General features: G+C 32.7%; 2 protein-coding genes across 3 annotated transcripts; one reads left to right on the top strand and one right to left on the bottom strand.

The window, feature by feature from the left end:
• Positions 1-439: 439 nt before the first annotated feature.
• Positions 440-5,219, top strand: LOC111036160 (spidroin-2-like). Its single transcript, XM_022318086.1, has 3 exons — positions 440-723; positions 1,177-1,611; positions 4,596-5,219. The coding sequence occupies exons 1-3, from the start codon at positions 630-632 to the stop codon at positions 4,898-4,900; spliced, it is 834 nt and encodes a 277-aa protein (XP_022173778.1). The 5' UTR covers positions 440-629; the 3' UTR covers positions 4,901-5,219.
• Positions 5,220-11,712: 6,493 nt separating this feature from the next.
• LOC111036165 (soluble calcium-activated nucleotidase 1-like) lies at positions 11,713-15,939 on the bottom strand. Of its 2 annotated transcripts, XM_022318092.1 has the most exons (4): positions 15,784-15,939; positions 14,617-15,106; positions 12,991-13,352; positions 11,713-12,039 (listed from the first exon to the last, which is right to left on the bottom strand). In XM_022318092.1, the coding sequence occupies exons 1-4, from the start codon at positions 15,784-15,786 to the stop codon at positions 11,827-11,829; spliced, it is 1,068 nt and encodes a 355-aa protein (XP_022173784.1). In that variant the 5' UTR covers positions 15,787-15,939; the 3' UTR covers positions 11,713-11,826. The 2 variants fall into 2 exon arrangements, with proteins under 2 accessions (XP_022173784.1, XP_022173783.1); XM_022318091.1 differs by lacking the exon at positions 15,784-15,939 and having other exon boundaries at positions 14,617-15,115.
• Positions 15,940-16,727: the final 788 nt, after the last annotated feature.

The following is a 16,727-nucleotide window of genomic DNA, read 5'->3' as shown; positions in this document are numbered from 1 at the left end:
CCGAAACAATAATAATATTGTAACTGCAGTCCGCGCACACACGAATCGTTAATGGGTTTCGAGCGGCATTTTGGCAACTGCTGACTCGCCCATCTCGCCCGAACCCGGACACGGCCGATCGGGGCACATATTTTATAATGCACACGACGACTGTGTATCGTTATTATTGTAATTTTCGTGACCATCGCATTATTATTGCGTTGGCGCGGTGACCGTTGAAATTCGCGGAAAATAGCTTCGTCGAATTGGTAAATCGCGAAGGCATATGATAATATTCAGCACCACGATTACGCGTCCAGACCACGTATCAGGTGGACCGGGGGGTAACCCCCCACCCCCACACAAAACCTTATTACAGCGGCAAATCGACGCCCCTCGCCCCCGCTTCGAACCACTGGCCACCCCGCAAACGACTCCCCGTGGGGGGCTATATATACGGGATCGCGATCGGTCACTCGTCCCATTCCACCGCTGGTCGCCGAGCAGCCCACAGCTACACGTCAAGCTCTGCCCCGCAGCAAGTACTACACTGGACTGAAACCTCCTTCCCCCTCACCTCAAGTCCGGCATTACTGTTTTCGGTTCAAGTCTCCACCAAACGTAGTACACTGCAGCAGATCCTATACGAAATGGCTTGCCGTTACGCATCCGCCGTCACTCTGCTGGTCGTCGTCGTCGCCGTCGTCTTCCAGGCCACGTCCGCTGCTTTCTTGGTTCCCGAAGGTAAGTCCTCTCCTGCACATCCACGACGGGTCTGCGAGATTATCTATTAGGTATTTAGATTAAAAATTATAATATGCCCTCACCCCCCCCCCCTTCCACGTACCATGTCGAGAAAAGCTCGTGCCTTCATTATCGCCTCTTTCGTGTTTTTTTGTATTTACCAATAAACCAGATAAAATCAAAATCGTTTATCGGGCATACTGCATTTTTAAAAAGAACCTATTAGGTATCGTAGTCAATATTGTCACGGGAGTAGATTATATTTCATGTACCAGCATAAGCGTCATTCGTAAATTATTTCAAATGTTCGACCAACTGTTGACCCAGTAAAAGCCGATGATGCACACCGCAGTGAAAGACAACCTTACGTCAAGCTACTCGTTGTTACCATCATCGAGTTTCTTGGCTCACAAAATACATCGGTATACATTTCACTGTTAACCTTTTTCGCAGTGGTCATGATGAGGATGAAGCGCAACCCCGAGCCCATGCGATCGTTTTCGTACAGCGGTTTCAACCCCAACGGGCAGATGTCCGCGTTCACGGGCCTGGCCGAGTACCCCATGTTCGGTGGCAGCTTCGGGTCACCGTCGCAGGCCGGTCCGTACAACTATGGGCCGCAACCGGCCACGCAAGACTCTTACGGGCCACCGCAGGCCACTCAAGACTCTTACGGGCCGCCGCCGTCGGGCGTCGCGGGACAGCAGCAGACGCCGGCCGCCGACCCGGCCAACAGACAGCCATCACAACAGTACGGCGGCTCGTCGGCCGCGGGCAGTCAACAGCAACCGCAAGAGTACGTGCCACCGAAGTCGGGCGTGCCGGTCGATTCCAGGGAACAGAGCAACAACAGCGTGGAACAAGCAGACAACAAGAAACAGCACAGAGGTAAGCGTGTCGATATATTACTCACGCCGCACCGGGGTTCGATGCTAATATGGATATTGAATAGGTGCCTACTTGGCTACTTGTGTGATTCGCCTTCAACTTGTGGTTCAGCTTTTTCGCGTCCTTCAAAAAACAAACTTGTTCGAAATTTTGAATTTTTACATTTTTTAGTGCATAAGGTACTTAAATATGATATTTTTCTATGATAATCAGTTTTTTTTCCTTCCTTTGAGTATCATGCTTGTGTCGATTCAATCGTGGTGTTTTAAAACCCTCATTTACCGTACAGTTTTAAGTAGATTGCTTTTTTGGAAAAATCTTTGATGTATATAAATCGAGATTCAAACGATGAGTAGTACAATAATTTAATAAGCTTTATGTTCTAAGGCTAAAATGAAATTAACAATAGTCCATGATAATATATAGGTTAATATAATATACGGGGGATATCATGATTTGAAATGTATGATTATTAATATTATTATATTAGCATTTTATGGTTTTGTAAATGTTTCCCGATTATAGTCGTAGGTAGGTTCCAGACTGAATATTCATAATATATATATATATATTTATATTTCATGTAAAAATATCAATAATTATTTACCCTTGTCACGTAGGTACATCGAAATAACCCAAAGCTTATAAGTTCAAATTTGTATTTATATATATTCATTATTCAATTATTCGAAAAAATCAGATACTTGATTATTATGGAATATTTACTATTTATTATGGAGAATTAGAGTGGTTCTCATTTAAAATAAAACAGTTTGTATCGCTACACGATACTACTTTAATGGTAAAAGCAATTTATGTATCTGAAAATGTTATGGTCTTAAAGTAGGAATACACAATTATTCCAAAAAGCAGCACTGGTTAGTGGATCACCCTGTGTTTATGCATACAGTGTATTTGATCTTTTCGACAACTTTTATATCCTGATAAATATTGAGGCTAAGGGAGTTTGAGGTGCACTCAATATTTTATATTATATAGATCTTTCAGACTAAATATAAAAAAATTGATTCCTGGTATAAATTCGGGTTCCTTGAAATCCATAAAGCCAATGAAAACATAAATATAAAAAAAAAATGTAAGTACTGATTTCCTTTAAGTAGGTATTAAAACGGTTTTTTAACTCTTAACAGTCTTGACAGGAGAAGGATGAACGGATAAATGAATACCTACGTCATGTTTATTTAGTAGGTGCGCGAGTACTCACGACGACAAACGTAAGATGTCAAACACAGTTGTAAAGTAAAATACAAAATAATATAATAGTTTTGTTCCATAAGAAAACATCACTATTATTATTATTATTATTATATTGTTCTCTTTAGCACGTCGTGGAGGTCATTGCCGTTAGCATACTGGCATAATATTATGGACAGTGAATATTTTAATAATATTTTTCTAATCAATATAATATTATTGCCGTGTACACGACGGCAACATTATTGCACATTATTATTATACCGTCAACCGTTTTAGGCCATTATGACTGCTGTTGTATAGTAGTTTTAAATTTATTTCTAATTCGAAACTGTTTTCCTTAAAAAGAGTTTGCTGTAATTGATCTGCGTGATTTAAGTACATGTTCATAATTTGTTTTATCGAGAAAAGTATGATTTCAAGGAATCCATTATCAGTTTAAAATAACTATGTATTCATAATTCATAAAACATATACGAAGAAAATTCCATTTATCAGAGACGAACAATGCTTAATACTCATTATAATATTTTGTTATATTAACTGATGGCTAGTATAGATTATTGATTCAAAAAATTTTATAAAATTCCATACTACGAAAAAGTTCCACAGAGCAAGAATATTATACATTTTCATGAATAACTGTTAATATTATTATGGTTAAAAAACTATTTATTTAACATTTTATTTTTTAGAAGAAGACTAATGTTCAAAATGTATTAGTATTTAATAATAATAACAATAAAAATGTATCGGCCATTAAGTTAATAACATTTATAAATACATTATAGTACCCCAATTCACCGCTAAGGATATCCTATTATTTCACTAATTTCTTTCGAGACTGCGATCACATGATAATGAATCGTTTGATAATGTCAATACTTTTTCTATTATAATGTAATTTATAAAATAAGCGTAGGCTGAATAAAGCATTGTTTATTTAGTTAATTTTATACTATGTTACTTACGAAAGTAAAAGTTGAATATAGAAATACCGCTGTAAAGTTACTTCAAACAATCGTCATAACATATAATATTTATATTTTAATGTACCTTAACGGGCACTGTATAATATATTTCGTTTCCTATATGGAACTATATTGTTATAGAAACATCTTACTTACAGCAATACTCTTTCAAGACGTCTCTCTGTCGAATGTTTGAACTAGACTTGACCGGATATCTGGAAAAATAAATGCATTTCTAAAATGAAAATATGATAAAAATAAACATAATACTCAAAATAATATATCCTTTAATATATTATATACACGTATTATACGTATATAATATACATAGCTATAGCCTTTAGAATTATGTCGTTATTATTATCATACAAATATTGAAATATGTTTACAATATTGTGTATGTTTCGTTTAACCGTACACTTTCCAATACCCAAATCCAATCAGGACGTCTGTCACAAGAGGAATCGTTACGAATTGACCAGATCAATAAATATGGTTATCATCGTAGGCAAAATATTTGATGATATGTTATAATTTATAGTATGATTTTTTTTATTATTTCACTGGAAATTATAGTGTTTTTTTGTAAATAAAATTACCCCTACGATCCAGAAAAAAATAGTGGCTCTCGATACTCGTTCCATGATATATTCCCACGCACGCTCTCGGGCCCACTAGAAAGATGTATAGTGTAATCGTGTGTCGTATAACTGTATAAGACGTACCTTAATAACATAAATAATATAATAATGTGTCGATGAATAATAACCAGCAAAAATTAACAATTAAATATCGCAGGTCGCGATGGTCCGAGCAGTAACGCGGAAGCTTCGTTCAACGCTTGGTTCCCCATAATGTTTGGCGTATTCCCCAATGGTGCCGGCAGCGGCAACGGTCAGTCGGGCAACTCAAACAACCGCGGTAACAACAACAACCAAGGACAGGGCCAGGGTCAGGACCAAGGTAACTCGTACGGGGGCAACGGTTACGAGAGGTCATCGGGCACGACGGTGATCGCAAACAGCGTGAGCAACGGCAGACACGGTGTGGCCACCAGTCACGCGATCGCCTACGGCAATCCTAGGTCGTCGTCTCAAAACTAAGAGCGGCCATACGTCATAGTTTTCGAAATTAGAAAGACCACCAGTTAACGGTTTTGTATAGAATTATAGGGGCTTTCTAGTTCTCCTTGATATATATATATATATATTATATTTATATTATGATGTTAGATACCGTACAATAGGTTAACCGCTTACCAGTGTACACCCTACCTACTTACAAAATATTTTCAAATTATAATTATTATATATATTTTTTTTTTGGCCTATAAAAATCGTGTGTATTTTACTTTTTACGACATTTTGTAACAATAATTATTGGAACAATAAATCGATTAAGCACGTCGTGTACTCCTGAAAATGTCTTTTTAATTTATTTTTTAGATTTTACAGTATCCTATCGTAATTACATGCGTTGTCTGCTTGGTTGTTTAAAAAACAATACAGCTTGCGTATAATTTTCCTATTCCCAAACTGGATCAAAATATAGCTACTGTACGATATAAGACATTAAAATTTTTTTTTTTTATCAAACAAGTGTCACAATAAAATATATTTTCTATGTTTTATTATTTGTTGTTCAACATTTTTTGATGAAGCGAATAAATTGATTTATAATTGTATTTACATAAACTTTGTTTACTATTTTTACTTGGGTTTTACTAAAAAAAATATAAAAGCAATGTTTAATAAAAAATGATATCGGTATTAGTTACACAAATTTTTTTTTAGCCTGCGAATTAATTTGTTATTCGTTAACTAATCCCCGTAACACTTGAAATAATATTATAAGTAATTATATGATACTAAGGTCAAATAAGGGTAATAATTATAATACTTAACTCTCACTTCTGTGCAGATAAAGAGAGAGGAAGTATTTCTATTATATTATTATGTTATAGATATCAATTGTTGTAATATTACAGCTTTACGGGTGCTAAATGAAAAAAGTTTGACCACGGCCCAACCAATGTCTAGTTAAACTGCACTTTTTGCAACATAAGTACTTTTATGTTTATTACACGTGGACGAATAGTAAGTGATAAATGCATACTAAGTGAATAAACAATAAATACATAATATCTAAGAATATTATAGGTCAAATTTTGTAAACTATTCAACAAATTCACTTGAAATAAGTTTCCTAATTATTAACATATATGAAACTGGACAGCCAAGATAAGTATATTTGACTACATATTTAAATAATAAACTCGAATATATTTAACAGATAGATAAATTTATTAAGTACTAAGAAGTTGGTTAAATAGCCTTAAGTGTAAAAATGGTTTATTTATGATTTGTATATTTACCTCCCCTATTTTCCAAGCTATATATTGTATTGTGTATATGTTAACATGTGAGGGTAACTGGTACATTCAATTGGGGGCAACTGTTACATTTGATTGGGGGCAACTGGTATATTTTTAAAATCGCGATAGTAGCCTTGAGGGGCAACTGGTAAACATCCGTAAAAATGTTTAAATAAGTTTAAGCGTTCTGCAACATTTTTTTTCCTCAATGGGCCATAACGTATCGAATAAAACACAAACAAAATAACGTTATTTTACTTGAACGATATGAATAAAATAATTAAGACATTTAAAAATAACTTCGAAAATAGACCGAAGACAATAACAAAATAGTAATCAGTTACAAAGTATGGGTTTCATTTACTTAATTGTTTTTTTATAGTTAAATGTCAAAGACCAAAATTGTATTGTTACTACACGATAGTTTAATTCATGTGCAAAATTGGAAGCAAACATAATTGGAAGTATAACTCAAAATCACGTTACACAATGCTCTTTGTGTTCGCTTGAATAAGATGATTTTAACTGTTTGAGTATTTGTATATTCGTGCAGACAATTTTAGAAATTATATAATACATTATAATTTAATATATAATAATATATATAATATATTCTCGTACGATCAAGTTTGTATAACACAATCTGTAGAAGAAAAATTGTAAAATTAAATAAAAAATATAAGCAAAATACAGTTTTTCTTTTATGTCCAACAGTTAAGCTGAGCTTATTCAAAAGCAACCGATCTCAAAAACGACTTTTATGTCACACCAACGCTTAAGTCCAAGTCAATTCATCATTGCACATAAGACTCTCTTTCGTTTTATAATAGTAGTAGTAATAATAATAATAAATAATAATAATAATAATAATGATATAAGACGTTTTGATTTTTTCGAGAAAGAAGAAAATAACATTGGCCCGGCAGCGCATTAAGCACACAAAAGCGACACAAGCCCTTTTAACTTCTGAGATGCTTTTGGCAGGTATCTACCGGTACGCTAAGCCCCGCGAAAGAAGAAGAAGAAGAGAACGAGACAGATGTATATACATATACATGAAGGTGCTCTTAATAGACAGATCGAGTCCCCTTAAGCTCCGAGACCTTTTTAAATTATGATCTGCCATCGCCGCCGCCGCCGCCAGGTACATAATATATCGAGGAGGAGATGACGGCGGCGGCGGAGTCACGCGCTTCTAATTATGAATGCGCGGCCGAGAGAACGGGTGGGAAGAAAAACGTCTCGGGCGGTGGAGGAGGACACGGTGGCGCGGCGGGAGGGGGGCGGAGAAAAGAGACGTGGGTTTAGAGCTTTTGTGATGGAAAACGGCGGAAAATATTAACAAGTAAAAGATTTGAACAGACGACGCACGGGAGAGAGGCGACGAAGGGATCAATTATGAAGTAGGATTACTACTGTACTATACACTAAAGGATGGGGTTGATGATGAAGAATGTCGTTTAAATTTCATTAATGTCAGTCTCCGTTTTTATATTATGTGCATTATATACATAATAACAATGTGATGCGAGCGAACGGAACACGGCACGAGGGGAAAGGCTATACTTCTGAGGAGTTTTTTTTTCCTACCTCGCCCCTCGTGATTCTTTTTGCGCGCAATATTATAAGTATTTAAGTCAGCCCCGACCGACAACAACGATATATTAACGACCGCAGATCGTTATTGGCCATTACGCGAGCAGAAATAAGCCACGTCGCGGTCGTAGCCAGCCGAAAAAATTATTATTATTATTTCATTTTTTTTTCTAAGTGAGCGAACTGCGACAATACGACACCCCACAGCACGCGATAATATAATAATGTACGTCAACTGAGAAAACCGAATGAAAACGAAATCAGATTTAATGATATAATATTTTAATTTGTGAAAAAATATAGTCTCTTTTATAATATGCCGTGGTTGTTGGAGAAGTGTGATTTATAATATATAAGTCATCGATGAAACTCGAAGTATTATTATTTTGGTACTCTTTACAATATTTTATTATGTACTGTATACGTACAGGCTATTATCGTTGGGTCTAACTGTAGCAGTATTTTTTAATGTTGGTACCTATACGACTATTAAATGTTAGATATAAAATAATTGATTAAAGTTGGGTCAAACTGATTCGAAGTTCGAAAGTTAAACCCACGAGTTTTTAAATAAAAAAACAAACCGAACTTAACTCGAACAAAACTACAAAACTATTGAAATTCTATAATTTATTCAAATTCCAAATACCTAGTTAATATTCTAAAGAAATGTATGGACTCTAAAAAAAATTCGAACACGTCAAACGCGTTTATGACAAAAAATGTTTATTTTTAAATTTTTATTTTGTTTATTATCAATTTTATCGACGAAAAATACACTCTTGTTTTAGTTAATTTTTTTTAAAAAACCTCTTGGAAGTAAACAGAAGTTAGCACCCATAAAACTCAAATTAAATTAAAACTTGAATATAATTAAATTGATTATTTCAATTCGACATATAACTCAAAAGTTTGATTCGAAATTTAATTCAAAAGCCTGGTTAAGATTCAGTTCGATATTTGAACAAAATGTTTGATACGGACTTGGTTCGGTGTTGAATGAAATGTTATTGTATTTTAGTTTGACATTACATTAAACTATTCGATTGTGTTATGTTTGACATACGATAAAAAGTTCAAGTTCATATTATTATTTTTGAATTCGATAGACCTCATAAATTAAATGTATGAAAAAATAGCTTAAAAAATAGACTTTAAATTTAAAATAAAAGAAACGTTTTCATATATATGTTTCAATTCGATACACCAATATTCTATATTATGATTGTGAAGACACGATTTTCGACCTATTTATAGAATACCTACTTAGTACTTACCGGTTATTATCCCCACCCACTGCGTAGTTTCAAATGATTATATTTTTACATTTAAGTAGTCTGTATATGAATAATATCAAAATATAAGACGTACATATATGTCGTTACTCTGACTTTAATAATTTTATTTTCAATTTTCTGTCCCCGATCCATTCTCTAAGTAACACTTGTGCATTCTTTTTTCGTTTCTCAAAGAATTATGATATTGAAAATATTCCTGGATAAAACTATGGTAAATGTATTACTAAGCAGTAAGCAATAAACCGGGTTATACACATGAACGCTCTTAGAATATTGTATTATAGAACTGTAATTAATAGGAAAAACATGTGTAGGTATACTGTAAAAATTAAAATAAGAATAACTGCTCGTGGTATTAGAGGAGTTGAGCTATTTAATTAAATGCCAATACAAATAATACAATATGTTTATGGTATATTATATGTGAATGATGGTGAAACTATACTATTACTCCGACAATAACGGTTAAAATTATATGAGTTGATAGTACCGAGTCAAACAATATTATAATTAAATTTGGGCCCAAGATGTAGAGTAAAGGTGCCTAGTTTAATGGAGACAGTATGCTCATATTTGTTGATAATAGAAAATAATAGAGGCTAAAAAATAATCAAATTGCTTTTAACCTATCGGTTTTATTTGAAGTCTAATAAAATTTGAGCTGTAAAAAATTAATACCATAATATCTAATGACAAGAGGTTGGAAGGGCGAGAATCGGTCTCGATGACCAACTTCTCTTCTTCCCTCCCATTTGCACCGTATCCGGGGTCAAACGGTCAACCCCGAGTTCTACCCAAACTTTATTTATTGCTCAAGATTATTAATTTGTAATTGTGTATATATATAAATATTAAATATATTATGTATGCATTAGATGTATCTGTGCTTGTAGCTGTAAATAAACATAACAAGTAAAATAAAGTGCAGGTCTATATTTTCACCGAAAGCCAACTACCTCATATTATGTTCACGACGATGGAAAGGTTTTTCTTAGAATCAGTAATTAATATTTAAACCTATACTCAAAGTTCGATTAATTTAAATTATTATTGATCATTTACTTACGTGTCTTCGGGTATCTACTATGGATTTTATAGTAATTAAATATCCAATTTAAAATGTTATAAATTAACATTATAATTCACTATTTTCTAACATTGTACATTATGTTTACCGTCTCGGTGTTATTTCTATTGAAAAATGTTTTCATAGAAATGTATAATAATAATAATACTGATAATATTAATATCTGAAACAAATACATCTGGTGCTTTACTCATGATTTAATATAATAATATATCAGTACTACGTTTAAATGCACCCTGTAGGAGACGAGGTAGTGTATCTTATAGTGTTCGGTTCGTTTACTTTTCAATACTAAAAACGTGCAACATGTCAACGATGCAGCTTGATTCTAGATAGGCATAGGAATATTAATCATGAGATGCATGGTAAATTCCATTACGGCGGAGGATGAATTTAAGACTGGACGTTAAAAGCCGACCAAGAGCAGGTAATCGAGTCAGACCCTTTGAATAATATTATGGTACCAAAGAACGAACGAAGAAAGCACGGAGATATTATAATGAAATCACTGTGCGTGTTCTCAGACAAAGGTTAATTGACTATATAGAGTGAAACTTCACGATTTCATTATTAGTTAAACGAATTATACATGTTCAATATTATGTATATTATATTCTTATAACGCGCATATGTACAACACGAAGAATCTGCAGCAGACATGGTCTGTAGCTGGCAGCAAGTCAAGAAAAAATCGTTTTTGAAATATATTATTTTCCGACAGATCATCAATTAAATACCCGCAATACTATAAGCATCTCTGTATACAATGTGTATTATTAATGTAAGGCACACGTTTTTTATTTAATATTATTAAAAGATTTAAGATTCCATTTTGAATGATTACATTTTACTTTTTCTGGATGACAACATACATTTTTAATTTCAATTTCCGAAGCAAAATAAAATTCCGAGAATTTCGGTCTATAGTAATTAAATTGTAGACAGATAGCTTTTTAGTTATAAAGTGGGTAGACATTTAAAGCTTAGATGAGTGGAGTAGTGGACCAACATGTGTCGAGATACCTCTGCCTGCGTACCACTCCACTCTACTGAACTAAACTTAAAATACTTATAAATCATAAGCTACTCGTCTAAAATTCAAACTGCATGTACCAAAGTAATCCAATACCAAAAAATATTTTTTAGATAAATTTTGTTTTTAACCACTTAAAATAATGTAAATACTTAAAAAAATATTTAAAATAATAATTGCCTTCGTTAAATTGATCACCCGATATAAAGACTGATTATATACCAGTAGTACTGATATCTGTACACAGACATCGGTAAATTAAACTTGACTACATTATGTAAATAAAAACATGTTGAATGTTGATACTTGATCTGCTCTACCCTTATATTACAATGAACACTGCCTACACTAATATTTGCATTTATATAAATAAAGATTAAATATATACGTAACGGCTCTTTTTTTGTATCAAAGCCCTAATATTATGAAACCAGAAAATAAATCATCTAGTGCAGTACGACTTTTTGCACTATAACACTTTTAAACCAAGAATAAAATACTAATTGGTACTAAATAAAATGCAAAAATTATAATGTTATATCATGCGATATTATACGTTGTATATTCGTACAAACTGTATATTATTATAATTCACAAATTGTATTTGATTTATTAAAAACAATGAATAAATAATAAAAAGTTTATATAAATTCGAATCCTTCATACTTAAGATCCGAAACTTTGGTTTCCGGGAAAATGATCTCTCCGTCGACGGTGAACGCCGTTATAAACGTGGCTGTGACTTTGCCTTCTTCTTGAGTGCTGATTGCAACAATCATTGTATCATTAGTTCCAGGAATAAATTTAAAACTAGCGTAACCATGGTTAGGTACTATTTCGCCAATCCGTACGACCTAAATAAACAAAATAATTAAAAGCATGAAATACAATATTATGTGTCGCTCTAAAACAATATTGTATAGGAAGCTGGTATTCAAACGAGGAGTGTATTCAAAAAATTATTACAATTCTAGTTAATATTTTGTAATATTTCTACTTAAATAAACTAGAGACTTCTAATTTCCAGTATTTAAAAAAAGAAGTTCAAGTCATTATCACAAACCAGTTATTGACTTTGAACTTTTGTAGAAAATCGTGATGTCACCGATAAAAAATATTGCAGAACAATGATGAAGTGCATTATATCTTTTTTTAATTGGTAAAAATGCTATAGCGAGAATTATGAATTGATTTAATTAGCTTTTGAAGATGTTTTATTAAGTCGTTGTGTAACTTTTGACTGGTACAAAAGTGTTAAAAATAAGTGTATTTGTGTTGAAGGCGATCATTGTTTTGGACGTCTTTCAAATTGCAACATTGAAAATAAATAATACCATTGCACTAGTTCGAGAAAAACTTATAAGCAACCGGCGACTTGTTGGATAAGTATCTAATGAAGTTGGCGTATCAAAAGTTGGTTATTTTTATTCCATTTCAACATATGAATTGGGTATGAAGAAGGTTTCCAGAAAATTAATGCCGAAACTGAAATATCGTATTGAAGTGAGTTTGGAGCTGAGAAATCAAAGATTTGAAAATAAAAATCAAAACTATAAAGTATAAACCGCAAAAGCCGGATAAAAACAACTACCTATACTATTACAAAAACCCGTTGAAAGCAGAAAAATCAAAATATCGATATTTTAAATCGAATTTGGAGAATATAATATTTTCAGTGTATGTTAGACTTAGTTGCCGTGTGAAAATAAATAGGCAATAACCAATAGTATATACGGCGTACATTGTGGGTAGGTATTATATTGTACCTAGGTAAATGTAGCATGCCACATTATTATTTCGTTCACCTTAATGTCATCAAAATCCGGTGAGGCGGATAACAGTAAGTTAGTGGCCTTCCGTTCGTCCGTCACCGTATCGTAAGATTCAACCGAAGCTTTTCTCGGCAAAAAGAACCATCGCTGACGCAAGTCACTCCACTCGACCGCCTCGTGAGTCATGTACCCCGGGAAGTGTATACCCACGGCAGCCCGGACTTTGATGAAGTTTTCCGTCCAGTTCAGGTGCTGCACGCTGCCGGACTTGTCGATGGTCTTCACCCACATCGACGAAATATCGACCCTGTGACTTTTTAACCACACCTGCTCCTTGCCATGCGAGCCCACGTACAGTTTCGAGTTCTTGACGGTGGCCCATTCGTTTTTCATTCCTGCAACAGGTATCGTCGTTAAGTTATACCATATACCACGCACTGAGTATATTGCAGATCGTAATATTAAAGAGTGCCCGCTCACTTTTTTTTTTAAATTTAGAAGCCAACTTTCCGATAAATAAGTAAAAACCAAAAATCCCATGTTCATTGAACACGATTAGATCAATGTTTTTATTTTAGATAATAAACGCCCTCAATGGGCCCAATACAGTTACCTAATACAATTATATGTTTCGTTGCATTGTTTTAATTAGTTTAAATATTATATTCAAGCGAAATTCAATAGTCAGGTCTTAAGTACGAGTATATATAATAAGTAATTCAATAAGTATACTCATCCCACACACCTACCCAACATGTTTGTTTAAAAAATATTTTCTACAGTTGCACCAGCGGTAACGACTAACGACAAAAAATATGTTGTGCGTTTTAAACGCATTAAAATATGTGACATATTCCACTACCTATACAAACAATGAGGTCATTTGGTATTTTATTATGTGAATAAAAATCTGTACTTACAAAATGTATTGAAAGTTTTGAATCCTTTTTAGAACTATAGGTTAATATTATTTTGATAAGTAGTAATTATGTATTATAGTACAGAAATTATTATACTGAAACACCCATACAACTTAAGATATTCAATATTTCAGAAAACACGTTTATGAAAATATGTCTTTTACATAATTTAAAGTCGCTATAAAACAACATTCGTGGAAACAATTTTAAGTTCTATAATTTTTTATCGTTATCATGTTTTAAGTGTAGTTCTACTCGTATGAATAAAACGTACTTACGTAGCAGAATATTACGTATTTAGAGCCTCTACCAAAATCAAATTTCGGACAAGTAGTTTATAAGTTAGCAATCATTCGAAGTTGATAAAGGAAGTAGTTAACTAATATTTTGTGGTGTAGATACCATTGTTGTACCACTTCACTCCGCTGACCGCTGATCTAAACTTTCAATACTTATAAAGTTATAAATCTTAACTCATCTAATACTCGTTCAAAATTAAATCTTTATGTATCGAAATACTACAAATAAAAATATTTTGCTTTGGAATAAGGAATCAAACATGTATGTTATCATTAAAAAGTAGATAATTTGATAAAACTACGACAGTATAAATATAATTAATAAACATTATGTCGACTAAAAATATTTTCAACAACGTTTATTGTTGTTGAAATCGTGATGTGTGTATTAAGCATTAAACGATTCACTCAGTGATGTACATTATTATGAATATTATTACCTTTTGATTTTCGTCCATCGCCGTCAGTAACCATCACCCAGGGTATCAAAACGTCATCGTGGATTAAATAAACCAATCCAGTTTTGTCGTCTAGTGTTATTAGATTCGCATTAAAGGTGGCTAACTCTGATAGCTCTAGGCCTCGACCGTTCGTCGACAGGTGCGATTTGAACTGAACCCCATTATCCGTGGAATTGTCCCATTCAATGGAGATGTTTTTAGTGACCGGACTATAAGTCAAGTATCCCTTTTTGAAATAACTGATCCACGTGAAAGCCTCGTCTGTGCTCACCGAATCACCGTCCAAGTCGCTGATGATACCTATGCGGTACTTGACACTTCCGTCGTCCAGAATTGTTGGGTTAGTCAGTGGGTATTTGGTATCTATGAATTTCGCTATCAAATTGCAATCGGAATCAGTGACTGGGGCACCGAAAACAATATCCGTGGCTATTACTGCCAAAATCACTAAACTGGTCAAATGGATGGACTGAAACATATCAAATCGACAAAAAATTAGTATTCAGTTAGGTATATTAGTGTTAGATATTAACAAAAATAACATATTCTGTGAAATAAGGAACACAATTGTGTACACAAAACAAAAATGTTTAATTTATGAAAGAGGTAGCGTAATGCACTTATGCGCATGACAAAGTGTGAGAACGATGGCACAATAGCTGGTTGGATATTTTTATTACTGTACTTGATTACAAGTTATACGTAAGCCTAAATACACGTAGATTAGTATATTGTCTATTAAAAAATATCAATAATTTATAATGTATTATAAAAAATTAATTTAAATGAAATTAACATAGCAGTATTACCAACGTTTGGTTGAATTTAAGTTCTCGTTTTCTCCAATGTTTATTTAATTTTCGTAATTTTCAGTAAAAAAAATAGTAAGCATTTTTAACCATTAATTCCGCGAAGTATCAACTAGATTCAGTTTATAATCACAAAATAAGAATTAAAGATTTAAGCAGCTTTTTTGCTTCAAAAGGTGATATCAATTTATAAAAAAAACATACACACACATGATAGTAAAATACATTTGCTGCTCCTCTCATAATCTAAAAGCCATTTTAGATTTAGATATTTTGTGCGTTTATAAGACACTAAGTTATTATAAAGCTTATGTAATAAAATAATTGTAATTCTTACCATTTTCTTTATTTCCCAACAAACCACAGTGTTATATAATAGTATTCATTAAACTAATTTAAAAACGAGAACTCAATTTAAATTAAAACAATGCCTTTAAAATTTGCTTTATTCACTTCCGACTGCCATATAATAGGGAGAAAACACTACGTGTAGTTACCTATTTATATGAAACTTTTATCAAAAAATGGTGTGAGTCTCAGATAAGAGATAATATAGCAACCTAACAAACATTATCATTCAAAAAATCACACAGATGAATTTTTAATCAACTATTACTATTAATAAAAAATGAATCCTTGTTTTTTCAGTTGAGTACTGTAAAAACTATGAAACAATGAATGTAACATTTTACTATAATAAATATAATAATCAACAGGTATTTTATTCAATTATCCTTTTATTTATTTATATTTGTTATTAAATAAAGTTTTGCAACGTACGTAATTATATTATTAATAAAAGATGCCAACAGCTACGTTTTAAATTATTTACAAATCAGAAGAAAATTAAAATTAAATTAAATTAAATAAATATAGTTATAACAGCAGGTCGTGAGGACCTCCACACTTGAGTCGGCGTACAGAAGGCGGGTTACTTAATCTATAAAATTTAGCACTGTCTGAAGAATTCATGTAATAGAAGTCAATGGTTAATTTTTTAATGTACTCAGTTATTCAATTTGCCTTTAACTGACGCGTTTGGTATCAAACCACATAATTGCGGGAGTGTGGTAATTTTTTCCGTTTAAACTGTAATAATATATTTAATCGTTTTATTAAATACTATGTGTTTATCATTAGGAATCATAAAACATTTTTAATGTTTTACTTTATATTGAAGTTTTTTATTAATTTTTACATAAAGTTAAAATAATTAATTGAATGACGGGAGCTCTTGACTAGTTGAAGAACTTAGACATTAAATTATGACATAAGTGAAAA

The sequence above is a fragment of the Myzus persicae genome, unplaced genomic scaffold, assembly GCF_001856785.1.
Source record: "Myzus persicae strain clone G006 unplaced genomic scaffold, MPER_G0061.0, whole genome shotgun sequence".
NCBI lineage: Eukaryota > Metazoa > Arthropoda > Insecta > Hemiptera > Aphididae > Myzus > Myzus persicae.
This window is presented reverse-complemented; position numbering and strand designations above follow the sequence as displayed.